General features: G+C 55.6%; 2 protein-coding genes across 4 annotated transcripts; one reads left to right on the top strand and one right to left on the bottom strand.

Annotated features, from left to right (window-relative positions):
• Positions 1–6: 6 nt before the first annotated feature.
• On the top strand, positions 7–4,719 carry LOC116446470 (mitochondrial chaperone BCS1). 3 transcript variants are annotated; one of them, XM_032114319.1, is made up of 8 exons: positions 7–77; positions 873–1,249; positions 1,508–1,647; positions 1,762–1,956; positions 2,166–2,229; positions 2,612–2,781; positions 3,223–3,340; positions 4,037–4,718. In XM_032114319.1, the coding sequence occupies exons 2-8, from the start codon at positions 930–932 to the stop codon at positions 4,287–4,289; spliced, it is 1,260 nt and encodes a 419-aa protein (XP_031970210.1). In that variant the 5' UTR covers positions 7–77; positions 873–929; the 3' UTR covers positions 4,290–4,718. The 3 variants fall into 3 exon arrangements, with proteins under 3 accessions (XP_031970210.1, XP_031970208.1, XP_031970209.1); XM_032114317.1 differs by lacking the exon at positions 7–77 and adding an exon at positions 88–183 and having other exon boundaries at positions 4,037–4,719; XM_032114318.1 differs by lacking the exon at positions 7–77 and adding an exon at positions 207–448 and having other exon boundaries at positions 4,037–4,719.
• Positions 4,720–5,514: 795 nt separating this feature from the next.
• RNF25 (ring finger protein 25) lies at positions 5,515–12,628 on the bottom strand. The gene is made up of 10 exons (XM_032114314.1): positions 12,532–12,628; positions 12,341–12,415; positions 12,166–12,268; positions 12,007–12,074; positions 11,212–11,281; positions 11,014–11,085; positions 10,140–10,280; positions 9,313–9,402; positions 8,702–8,836; positions 5,515–8,586 (listed from the first exon to the last, which is right to left on the bottom strand). Exons 1-10 carry the CDS (start codon positions 12,567–12,569, stop codon positions 7,864–7,866), a joined length of 1,515 nt encoding a protein of 504 aa, XP_031970205.1. The 5' UTR covers positions 12,570–12,628; the 3' UTR covers positions 5,515–7,863.
• Positions 12,629–12,635: the final 7 nt, after the last annotated feature.

The raw sequence follows: 12,635 nt of genomic DNA, 5'->3' as shown, positions 1-12,635 counted from the left end.
TCTGCCCGGCCTGGCCGGCCCCGCTCTATGGTGCGGCCGGAAGCGGCGCGGGCGGGAGCGGAAGCGGCGCGGCGCAGGTGAGCGGCGGCGGCAGCGGCGCCGGGGGAGCGGGGGCGAGAGCGGGAGCGGTGCGGGTTCCTCCGCGGAGCGGCCGGGGCTGGGCCTCTGCTGCGGCGAAGGCCGGTGTGGATCCGGATCTTTTGCAGGGGAGGGTGGGGCTCCTGCAGGGGGAGGTTGCGGGACCCTGCCCACCGGCCGCTGTGGCCTGGGAAGGAGGAAGGTCACGCCTTGTTCTAGTGGAGGGGGAATTCTGCACCTTGGGGAGCAGAGCGTGTCTGTGCGTCTCGCGGGGAAGGTGCCCCCTCGTTCCCAGTACATGATAGACCTGCTGAGGGAGATGGAGAAGCTTCAGGCCCCGGGAGCATGCGGCTGTAATGCGGATATGGAGGTGCGCCTTCTACCACCGTCGTGTTCCCGTTCTCAGCAGCAAAGACCCGGCTCTTGGCTCAGCCTGGGGATGTGCTTCAGCTTTTTCAAACGATAAACCTTAAATAATTGCAGTGCTCGTGATTTATGGCTGTTTAAAGAATAAAACCCTGTAAATCTCTGGGCTTGTTGTCTTGACTGAAGAAGCTACAGATGCTCCTGTGCTTCTTCAAGAGCCTCCTGGCCCTCTCCTGCTTGGCTCACCCAGTGGCCAAGGGAGGAGGTTCCTGCAGCCAGCAGCTGTCTGAACACTTGGTAGTAAGCACAGATGTGGGAAATCCAAATGTGCCAGGCAGCCTTTCACCTTGAGGACTGGCCACAATAAAGGCCAGGGAACTGTGGGTGATCTGTTGTGTTCCTTGCTACCATTCAGTCTTTCCTCGCAGGTTTGTTTCCAGAGTGCAGGAACCATGCTGTGGAAAGGAGCTGCTTAACCTCCCACGATGCCCCTTTCTGACTTTGTCTTAGCTCTGAAGGACAACCCATATTTCGGGGCTGGGTTTGGCCTCGTTGGGGTGGGCACAGTCCTGGCAGCAGCCCGTAAGGGGGCCCAGTTTGGACTGGTGGCTTTCAGGCGCCACTATATGATCACCTTGGAGGTGCCCAGCAAGGATAAGAGCTACCAGTGGCTGCTGAATTGGGTCTCCCACCACGCCAAGCACACGCAGCACCTCAGTGTTGAGACGTCGTACCTGCAGCATGAAAGTGGGCGTGTCAGCACCAAGTTCGACTTTGTCCCCAGCCTTGGGAATCATTTCATCTGGTAAGGGAGGGTAGGAGAAAGCAGTTTGGGGATTGAGTGTCACTTTGGCAAATTGGGGGGCCTATAGAGGCAGAAGAGAGGATCCTGCCTCCTCTCTGGGTCTGGGTTAGGGTGGGGGATGAAGAGTAGCAAGAGCAGCCTGTACCCAACAGTGAAATGATTTCCTTACCTGAGATGAGTTTTCTTGATGCATGAACCAGGCAAGGCGCAGCCAAGCAGTGCTGGATCACTGTACCCCCACCTGTCTTCCTGCCCCAGGTATCGCAGGAAGTGGATTCGCGTTGAGCGCAGCCGGGAGACGCAGATGATTGACCTGAACACAGGGACTCCCTGGGAGTCTGTCACCTTCACTGCACTGGGCACTGACCGGGAGATCTTCTTCAATATCCTTCAGGAAGGTCTGTAGGGGAACTGTGTGGGGTCCTGCTGGGAACAGCCTACTCCCTGGAGATGTCCAGGGCTTCCCGGGAGATCCTCTTCCTGGCAGCTGTCCCCTCTGCCTCTCTCTGCAGCCCGGGAGCTGGCGCTGCAGCAGCAGGAGGGGAGGACGATCATGTACACGGCTGTGGGAGCAGAGTGGCGTCAGTTCGGCTTCCCCCGCCGCCGCCGGCCCCTCAGCTCCGTGGTGCTGGAGGAAGGAGTGTCAGAGAGGCTGGTTCAGGACGTGAAGGAGTTTATCAACAACCCCAAGTGGTACAGTGAAAGAGGCAAGGCTCTGGTGTGGTGTGCTCTGTACCATGTGGGGTGGTGCAGGATGCTCATGGTCCTCTCTGGAATTGGCTGTGGAGAGATTTTTCCCTGCTGCTTAACTTCCCCAGGTGTATCCTCTTTGCATGCTCAGCACAGTACCACAGCTCGGAGGGAGGGAGCACAGAGCAATCCAGGTGGTTATCCTAAAAGAACACTGTCTTCTTAGGGGTCCCCTACCGAAGAGGCTACCTGCTGTATGGTCCTCCTGGCTGTGGGAAAAGCAGCTTCATGTGAGTATTGCCAGCTGCCTGACAGCAGTTTACCCACCAGCTGCCTGCTCTGGGCCACAGCAGTCTTGGATGAGAGGGTGTGGATGAGTTTGGATTTGGAATACAGGAGCGAGCTGTGCCTTACGTGTGGTGCCTGTTGTAAGCATTTTCATTGCTGGCGCTGTGACAGGTGAGGGTGACAAGCCCTTTGTGCCCTTGCTTTGCACAGTGCTGCATGGCATGGGCGGGCTGAGCAGGGGCTTCCGCCTGCCCCTCAGATCTGATCCCTGCTGGGAAAGGACCCCTCTGCCCTCTCCCCTACTGCTGGGTGGAGAAATCTGATTCTTCCTTGACTCCAGGCTTTCCCACTGTGATTCACCCTTGTGGTTTGTGTCCTTTCCAGCACAGCCCTGGCCGGGGAACTGGAGTACAGTATCTGCCTGCTGAGCCTCAGCGACCACAGCCTCTCTGATGACCGGCTCAATCACCTCCTGAGTGTAGCACCGCAGCAGAGCATCATCCTGCTGGAGGATGTGGACGCTGCCTTTGTCAGCCGGGACCTTGCTGCTGAGAGTGAGCACTGCCCCTGTTCCTGGGTCAGCAGCAGGAGGGAGGTTCCCTGGCTGTACCAAGAAAATGTTTGGACTCTGGGCTGCTCAACCGCACCAACAGAGACCAGGAGTGGGGGAATGGGGGAATCTCTCAGGCCTCAGGGTCCAAACTGGAGCTTGTCTAGTTTTGGCTAGACTGTAAAAGGAAATTTGGATCCTTTATCCTCAGGCAAAGGTCATTCTCCTGCCCAGCTACTTTCAGCATGAGGGAGAAGGTGGCTTTCCCTCATTCTCTGTTTGTGTTCCCATGGGTCCGTGCGGGCAGGGGAGGTGAATGTGCTGCCAGCCAGGCAGAGGGTCAGTCTCCAGGCAAGGAGTGAGTGGGGAGCTTGGCATAAGCCTCAGGTGATAGGAAGGTGGCCCGCAAGCCAACGGCTACTATCTCAGACACCTCTGTTCCCAGACCCGGCTGTGTACCAAGGCATGGGGCGCCTGACCTTCAGCGGTCTCCTCAATGCACTGGACGGCGTGGCCTCCACAGAAGCCAGGATTGTCTTCATGACCACCAACTATGTGGACAGGTCAGAGCTGCCCCCTGGGAGGGAGGGGAGTGGGTAGCACAGGAAAACCTTGCTCCCTTTTGCTGGGCTTTATTTATTCAATCTGCCAGCATGAAGACTGGGGGTTCAGATTTCCCACATCCTCCCTTGGGATGCAAATCCCTTGACTGCTAATCAGGATCCCTTTTGCTGGACCCTCAAATGCCTACTTGCTGTTCAGAACATGGTTGTGCCCTTAAGGAGTGGTATCACCTTCCTGTCTGTGGGGAGCTGCAAGTTTGGGGGTTGTGTCCATGCTGTGAGTGGAACGCTGGCCCCATGTGCAGCCCACTGGGTTGGTGGGATGCCCCCTGGGCTCATGGTGCCTGGACACTGCCTGCTGTGCTGTGCCAGGCTTGGCTTACTCTGGACCGAGCTGGCCTAGGGGTTTGTTCAGAGGTTGCTCATGGAACAGAGATGGGCAGAGCTGTTTCCCAGGATGTTCTTGTCCTCCTTTGGAGTCAGTCCTTCCCCAGCTCTCTCCTTTCTTTTGGGTTGATTTCCCCCTCAATCTCCCCAGGGATGAGCCTGCTTTCCCCCTTTACCATCTCACAGTGCACAGCACTTTGCAGATAGGACATGGGTTGTGCTAGTGTGGACAGGGGCTTCCTGCAGGACCCACCCTGCATAGATGCTTCTGATCGGGTTTCCCAGGCCCCCCCCTTTGTCTCTTGACAGGCTGGACCCAGCCCTGGTGCGTCCTGGCCGTGTGGATGTGAAGCAGTACGTGGGCCATTGCTCCCACTGGCAGCTCGCCCGCATGTTCCAGCGCTTCTACCCCGAGCAGCCCCTGGCTGCAGCCCAGAGGTTCGCGGAGCAGGCGCTGGCCGTCTCCAAACAGATCAGCGCTGCCCAGGTGCAAGGCCACTTCATGCTTTACAAGACAGACCCTGAAGGAGCCACTTCAAACATAAGCTCCAGCCTGCTGTGACCGGGGGCCAGCTTTCCCTTGTCACACTGAGAGGGCTGGGACAAAGATGTGACTGTCCTGGGGATACCATGAAGCTGCTCACCTGCACAGGCCAGGTCTCTGCTCACTTCTACCCCTCTGATTTCTTGGTTTTGGAGCGTCAGAGCTGCCAGCCTCACAGCAAAGGAGGGAATCTGGCTCTTGCTGCTCCCTAGACTCGGGTGCTACAGTGTGCCTCATGTTGGGATTGCTGTAAGCTACCAAGGCTCCTGGTGTGAATCCCCTTCCTTGTGGGTCAGCCTGGAGGTGCTCCAGAAGGGCATTTACCTTTGGGCAGGACATTGGGGTTCTACACTGCTAAAAGCATCTGGTTTTTTTTAAAGGACAATGGTCTCACTGGTTTGTGAATATCCTCTGTGAAGTGCACAACACAGCTTTTGTCTCACTGGTCCATTTTCCTGTTAGTTGTCCCACTATCCAGCTGCTGGTCCAGAGCCCTCCTGACCAGGGCCTGGCAAGGCCAGTACAGCAAATCCAGAGTGCTTCTAAAAAAAAAGCAGCTCCTAAGAGACAACTCATTGTTCCTCGAGCTCCAGGCTGGTGCCACTGGTCCTGCTGAGTTATGATGCCAAGCCACAGATCTGCTTGGATATTGCTCCTAGGTGGACATGACTGTTCTTCCCACCAGAGGAGATGTGGGGCCCTGGAGCTATATAAGGGCAGATGAGAGGCTTTGGCCAGTTACAGCATATTTTCCCAAGAGCTCTCCCCTTCCAGTCCCTCTTTCAGAACCCTGAAAATCAGTTGTCCCCAGAGCCAGTCCTATGTTAATGTGGTCAGTTGCATCACCTTGCTGGGACTGGGGGGAGTGGGTTCCAAGCCAAACCCAAATTGTAGATCATTGCTTAGCCCTCCTCTTGGCTCCGCCCTGTGGGGCCAAAGGCATAGCCAAAAGCACACAGCAATACACAAGGCCAATGGCACCTGGATGGATTTTGGTGCAAACAGGAACTGGTTTAATGCAACCCCAGACTTACAAAAATGTTTCTGCAAATGCTGCTGGTTGGCATCTCAAACCCTGTGTTTGGCCATCCAGCAGAGGCTGGCTGCTCAGATCCAGCCTCTTCCCTCAAAGCTGGGGGTCAAAACTGGCCAGTGAGTGACTGGCAAATGTCCCACAGCTGTCTGGGAGGACAGGAAGTGGTTGGGGGGGAGCCAGAGGGGCCCAATGCCATCACACACAGCATCTCTCTCTGCTTGCTTTTAATAGTGTTAATGCTACAGACGCTGCCGGTGCCTTTCTGCCCGGCCCGAGGGCTTTTGCCAGTTAAGCCTCACAACAGCCTTGTGAGGTAGGCAAGTGACACAGGTGGACACCAAGCAAGGGGACCCAGGTCAGGTCAGTGTGCAGGCTCTCTTCCTCCCCTCTGACCTCGAGGTTTCGTTTATCCCAAGTTCATTTCCACATACTGTTGCAAAATGCCCTCTGCTCCAGGCTGACAGCAGTGAGTCAGAGAGGGCCCTTCCTAAAGCACTATTCTCAGGGAAAAATCCCTTCCCACTAACATATCTGGCATTTGATTGAAGTTATCCAAATCCTCACTCTGATTTCCATGGCTGAATTCCCATGCTCCAAACATGGCACAGCAACTTTCCTGCTGAGAGTAATCCTGGCACACCAGAGGAAGCCAAGGAGCTTCAGCTGCTGTAAGGGGCAGAGATCTTCCATGTTTCTTTCAGGATACAATCAAATGGCTTTCTTGGAGCACAGCAGTTTCACCAGGGAAGGCAGGAGGCAGCAGAACAAGCACCAGTGTCAGGTAAAGTTTGTGCCTTTTCACCCAACTGTGGGCAGGCCATTCCCCCAGAAAACAGCTGAACAAGGACAGAGCAAGCACTGAAGAAAAATTAAGGGTTCTCTTCAGGGCACAAGTGCTCAGCCCTCATCTGCAGGAGGGCACAACATCTGGCTCTCAGATCACCTAGCCCAGGACAGGTAGTCTAGGCTCAGGCCAAGGAGGGAGAAAAAATAATTATTTTAGAGCATTAGGGTTGGAAATAGACCAGTGTTGGAAATTTAAGCACAGAAGGTTCTTGGGCAGCATGTTAACCAACCCCTTCAGGTCAAGACCAGATATGGAGTAAGCAGGGCAGCAGATGAGTTCTTAGTCAATAATGGGGTTAGTGCAACTTTCATGTGCCAAAGATCAGTCAGACAGATGTGTGCACTGGCAAATGCCCTTGTGGCACTGCTATTCTTGCACTTAGCAGAAAGAGGAAGACAATAACAACCCATGTGTGGGCACAAGAGGTGAGGGACAAGGCACAAACAAGTGTGAAGGAATCAATATTGTCTAGGTGAGGCAGAGAGCTTACACTAAGCCAGGCAAAGCAGGGAGCCCTCCTGCCACCCAGGAGTGCCAGGGGAAGGTCTCTGCCTCGGTCCTGGTTGTAGGGAACAGGGAAGGAATTGAAAAATACCAGGGATCAACACCTTCGCTCCAAAAAGCAACAGAGGAGCAAGAGGGCAGAGGAAACAAAGGGAGCAGGCTCTGGAGAAGACCCAACAAATTAATTTAATAGCAGTGCCCCACTCAGAGGCTTGGGGATCACTCTTCGTAGCTTTGGATTGGGACACCGTTTAAATCTGTGGAGCAGCAGTAGAAGTAACTGCACCAAGTTAGTTTAAACATCAAATCCTCATTTAAGCAGTATCAGCTTGATTACAGGAGTTAGCAGTATCCAAAATACTGGGGCAGGTATTCACTTCTGGGTTGTCAGAAGTGCCAAGAGACAGCCTGGCCTTGGAGGGGGATTCTGACAGATACAGGTTACAAAGCAGAGTGCCCTCTTCCAAGGTTCCCCCCATCAGCTTCAGCCTGCACAAAAGCAGCTGGAAAACAGGGCAGGAGCTCCAGCTAAATATGGGCTTCCTGGAGAAGCGGGAGCCAAGGTGAGGCCTTAGCCACCAGACGGCTGTGACCTGCCAATGCATTGACTTAAGCTTAACTTGGATCTCCTGGCTGGGACTGGGAGATGCCCTGTGTAAAGAGGACTTGCCTGGCCAATCCCAGCAGTTGAGAAGGTGCTCTGAGAAGGAATGGGGGACAGAGCGAGTGGAGCTGAGCTCCAATATACTGCCCTGGCACAGTCCCAGCACTTGGCACCACCGCAGCTCCACTGGGACACTGGCTTCCGGGGAAGGTCTTGCCACAACTTTGGCTCTGCCATGGCACCATGCTGGGCTCAGTCCATTTGCTCTGTAGGTGTACATATTTCTTGGCATTTCACCTATAGGGATGATGGCTGCATATCCCCAAAACTACCTCTGTCTTCTGGGTCCTCTGAGACCTAGGCTGATATGATCTGTCAAGATTCCACTTCTCTAATGCTAGCGACAGCCAGTTGCTCATGCCAGGATGCTTTACTCTGCACATACCCTGGCAACACTGTCTGTCTCAAGCTGTCCCATGTGCCATCTGCCTCCTCCCTTCCATGGGGTACAGTATCTGCTTGCTACTGCTTCACCAGAGCATTCATTGTTCTCCCCAGAAACAGCCCTTTTTTCCCCCAGCCCAGCCCCTCATCATTCCTGCTAGGATCCACTCTCCTCCTCAGGATGGGCTTCTTGATGTCCACTGGGCCTGAACACCCCTCGCCCTCTTGGTGCTCTAGGGTAGGAACCACGCTCCTGAACTCTGGACCTCTCCCACCTTCCACAATCCCAGGGCCTATGGTGGCCCTGCCAGTTGGGGGCAGCTTTGTGGTCACTGCGGTTGAACATCAGGTTCTCTTTTTTCCTGCCCTGGGCCTCAGTCCCCTCCTCTGTGCTCCATTTCTCCACGTCATGGTGCTCCTCTTTCAAGTCCACAGCCTCTCTTGCTGGTGAGGGCTCTTCAGGGCAGATCCCCTTTCTGTCAGCCAAGGGAGCAGCCCTGCTTCTACTGTGAGGCTTTGAAAACTCCTGGCTGTGCCATCCAGCAGGTCTCCGCTCCGGTTTCCGGCTGAAGACCCTGGGCCCCCTGGAGCCATGGAGCGGATGACAGGCTTCCTCTCCTGGTTCCTGCGAGCCACTGCACAGCTGCCTGCCTTGGCCTCTGGAGCCTGGCTTCTCCCCTCTGTGCCTCTCCCTCTTGCTCAGTTGCTCTCTGGGCACAGCAGGCCTCTCAGGCCGCGTGGGTTCCGCCCTGGCCTCCGACGCCCCAGTTGGCTCGGGAGCTGAGGCTTGGCTTGGCGGCTGGGGCACGTCCGCAGCACGGGCACTCACCGACAGCTCAGAGGCAGCGGCTGCTTGGCCTGGATCCACAGCAGCTGGAGGCTGAAAGAAAGAAGCCACCAGTGAAGGAAAGGACAGGGGTGTCCCACAGCAGATGCCAGTGCTTAGTCCTGCAGCCCAGAGCCCTCTCAGCAGTTCTCTGCCCCCAGTGCCGTACCGCCTGGAGGCTGATGAAATATCGGTTCCTCTCTGCCTCGGGGTCGATGATTCCCCCTTTCTCTTGCTGTCTCTTGAAAATCAGGCGCAGTTCTTCCTGGTGCTGCAGCACCTTGGCATCTGGCCTATACGGCTCCTGAGTGGAAGAAAGCAATGCAGGGTAAGGGCTCTCTCAACACCTAGCATGGATAGGCAGTGGCAAGGCTGGGAGCTACTCCCCAAACCCTTCTTTGCACAGTGCCAGGCAACTTGCTTCCTTCTACCACATTGACCAGGCCTACAGATGCATGAGAAATCCCTGGACAGAGGCACAGCATCCCAGTGCAGACCCACTGTTTCTGCAGTGACTGCTGTGGGGCAGAATGCAGAGCAGCTACCATCAGGTCACTCTCCTGACCTGATTGTATCCCAGTGAGGGCAGGGATGTGCCCCATGGCAGAATCAGCTCTCACTCAGCACATCTGCTCAACTCAGGGCTATACAACTGAACCTGCTCTGTGAGCTGCCCTTTGGATGGGACATCTACGAGGACCTGAGAGACAGTGTATGCATTCATCCTTTACAGTGTCCCAGTTGAAGCCACAGCTGGGCAGGTGAACCCCCATCTCTTACCAGAGGGTGCTGTGGGGGTGGTGCTGCCTTCAGAGCAGAGAGGTCGTAGACCAGGGTCTCCCGGCAGACAGGGCACTGCACACCAACTTCCTGTGGGGAGGCAAGAGGTGACAGCAAACCCTGTCTGCAATCCAGCTCACATGCTGCCCCATAACCCCACCCTAAGAGTGGTCTTCTTCACTCTTCTGCCAAGGTAAGGAAGCCCAGAGGGGTTCCAGCAGCATGAAAGCAGCCTGGGTTCTCAACAACTGCTAGGGAAGGTGTCTCCACATGAGGCATGCTGGGATTTGTGCTCCAGCAGCTGACTGCTTTACAAAGCATCCCTGTCAACACGTATGGCTTCGGTCCTCAGCCTAGGATCTATTTCTCTCTGCTCCAAAGGAGTGTGTCATCTAGGCAGCACCTCTTTGAAAGGGTTTGTAGGAAGGAACCTTTGACTTGTTCCATGCTCAGCTGTGCTGTTTGCTCCACAGCTGACAACTGTTCCAACATGTGCTAGGCAGGTTTTATCACCCCAAAACACAGGTGATTGTGTTTACCCTGCTGCAACCCCCCACAGTTCAAGGACTAGGACTAGGGAAGGAACTCTCTAAATCCTGTGGTTCCAGAAGTCTAAAAATGCAACTCCCTTGCCCCCTCACACAGCAGGCACTGACCCAGAGGTCCAATAAACCAATTTGTTTGGTTCCAATCTCCCTGGAAAGGGCCCTTGGAGATAACTTAGTCTAGTCCCTGCTCTGATTCTCAGCACAGGCTCCATGTCCCAAAGAGCATGATACAGATGTTAGAAGGGTCTGTGCAGGGGGCCAAGGAAGTGGGCCCAGTACCTGTTTGGGGGATGGTGCAAGGTGCTGCTCTCTCTCCTCCTGCTGCATGAGGATCTCCTCCTCCATGTGCTGGGCATAGCGGGCCAGACAGTGGGAGTGGAAGTAGTGGTAGCACTGGGTCTTTGTGAAGGCTTCCTTCTCCTGTCAAGAGAAAAGAGTGCCTTTGAAGGATTTCTAAGCAAAGGGTTGTGTAACCACCCAGCTGAGTTGGGTTTTCACTTCCATGTCAGTGGTGGCCATGGGGAACTAGGGCTAGTGGTGGCAGAGGCACCTAACACCTTCTGTTGGGCTGCATCTCCACTCCCTCAGCAATTACTGAGATGCTGCTTCTTGTTTCAAATGTTAGAAATAGTCCTAATGTCAAGATGCAAAGATTTTATGACTGATTTCTCCGCATGTGTTCCTGTGTAAGCAGCAATCTTCCCACCTGATGTGCTCTCCTTCCTAGGCAGGTGCTGACTTTCCTTGCAACCTGATAAGGCCAGCTTCCCTGTCCCCACAGACCTCAGCACCTGCATGGATATGTTCTAGTCCCTCCTGACCACCTGTGTGCTGATCTCCAGGTGAGGTGTAACCAACACAGGGAAGCTGAAATGCACCATCAACTAGTCCCAAAGTCTATGCTTCTTTGGAGATGCTCCAGCATCTCTCACTGCCCCATGCCCATTTTCTGTAGAAGATTATCTAAAGGCTGATGGGAAGAGCAGCATGTATTGCACTAGGAAGGGCCCTGTGCAGCCAGATCACCCACAGAACGGGGGGCAGGGGACTGCTGGGGCACATCTTGGTCCCAGACTGATATCCCAGTGTCAGACTTCCTGTTCTCCTGCCTCACTTCCCAGTCAGTCTGTGGGGTCAGGAGACACATGCCTACCTGGAATCCATAGAGGCAGATCACACACTGTCCTTGAGGAATATTATTGTCAGTGAGGATCTCCTTCCCCTTCTGTGAAAGCATTAAAGCAAACATTTTACTCACTGGCCTGCCCATGGGCTCAGAGATGTCCCACCCCTTGGGCAGTCAGGGATCAGTGTCTGTGGCTGGTCACCCCCAGCCTCCTCCGACTCTCACCTCGATCAGTTCATAGAGCACCTCTGTCCCCAGTCTGGCTTCAGCAACACTTCTGAGGGTCTGGGAAATCCTACAGCAAAGCAGCAGAAATCCTTAACACAAATTTAGCTACCTTTTCACTGTCCCACATACCTGCCATCTTGCCATGATGACAAGAAAAAAGAGAGGACTGGCCTTCAGACTTTGCTTGGAGCACAGGACAGGCACACACATATTCACATGCAGTCCTGGCTCCCCACAAGCCAGTGCACAGGAAGCCTTTGTCATGACAGGACTTGCAGGAGCAGATTTGCTGATGGCCTCAGCTTGAGCTCACCCAGCACCCTTTGGTTTTGGTGAATCCCAGGCTTTGGCGAATCAGCAGCCCCTGAGCAGGGGGAGCCTGCCTGAGTGTTGGGAGCTGCATCCTCACGTGCTGCTGGCAGGCACCAAGGTCTCTGCACACATTCCACTGTGCCAAGGACCGAAGCACAAAGGCAAGAACTGACTGCCCAAGGACTTGGATCAGTCCCACCTCTGCCAGAGCAGGACCAGCAGCTTTCAAGGCCCTGGGGATTCAAATTACATTCCAGGGGGACCACAGGGCAACAACCACAAGGTGGACCCCTCTGTGTCAAATTCGGCACCAATGGCTCCTGAGAAATTAAGGACAAAGTAATTTAGGGACCTGTATCCATCTCATCCCTGTATCCCAGACATGGGAAGTCACATGAATTACAGAAGGCTTGTCCAACAGTTCTGCCTCTCGGATCTCTGGAGGAAAGGATCGCCACTCCCCGCCCTCCTGGCACTCACTTTTGAATTTGCTCATCTGACAGCCCCCGCGGATTCCTGATGGAGATCTCCGGAGCTTTATCAGGATACTAAGATAAAAGAGAAACACCCAAAGCACAAGGAAGGTGGAGTGGCCCGCGGCCGGGAGGTGCAGGGGCGCGGGGGGAGCGGGAAGCCTACCTGAGGGGGCACGGAGAGGACCAGGGTGAAGCGGACGTACTGGGAGTCCTGGTCCTGGGCCGTGGCAGGGTGCAGGGTGATGCTGATCTCCCAGGGCTCCCACCTGGAGAAGGGGCAGTTCGGGGTGAGGAGGGCGGCGCGGGGCCGGGCCGGGGATGGGGAACGCGGGACGTACCTGCCCAGGCCCCGCGCCACCCGCAGCTCCTCCAGGTAGATGGACTCCAGCACCTCCACTTCCGGCGGCAGCGCCCTGCGGGAACCGACCGGGCGGGGGTCAGACGGCCCCGGCGGGCTGGGGGTGCGGGACAGCAGGGGTGCGGGCACGGGGGAGGGTGCAGAGACCGGGGAAGGTACGGGGGCTGTTACCAGTCCGTCGCCTCCGCTTCCTCACCGGCCGCCGCCATCTCCCCGCCCGCCCCGGAAGCGGAAGCGGGCAGTCCGTTGCCAGGAGACGGCTCGGCGGCGGGTCC

This window comes from Corvus moneduloides, chromosome 7 (genome assembly GCF_009650955.1).
Source record: "Corvus moneduloides isolate bCorMon1 chromosome 7, bCorMon1.pri, whole genome shotgun sequence".
Taxonomy (NCBI): Eukaryota; Metazoa; Chordata; class Aves; order Passeriformes; family Corvidae; genus Corvus; species Corvus moneduloides.
The sequence above is the reverse complement of the archived record's forward strand: the minus strand, read 5'-3'. Positions and strand labels throughout refer to the sequence as shown.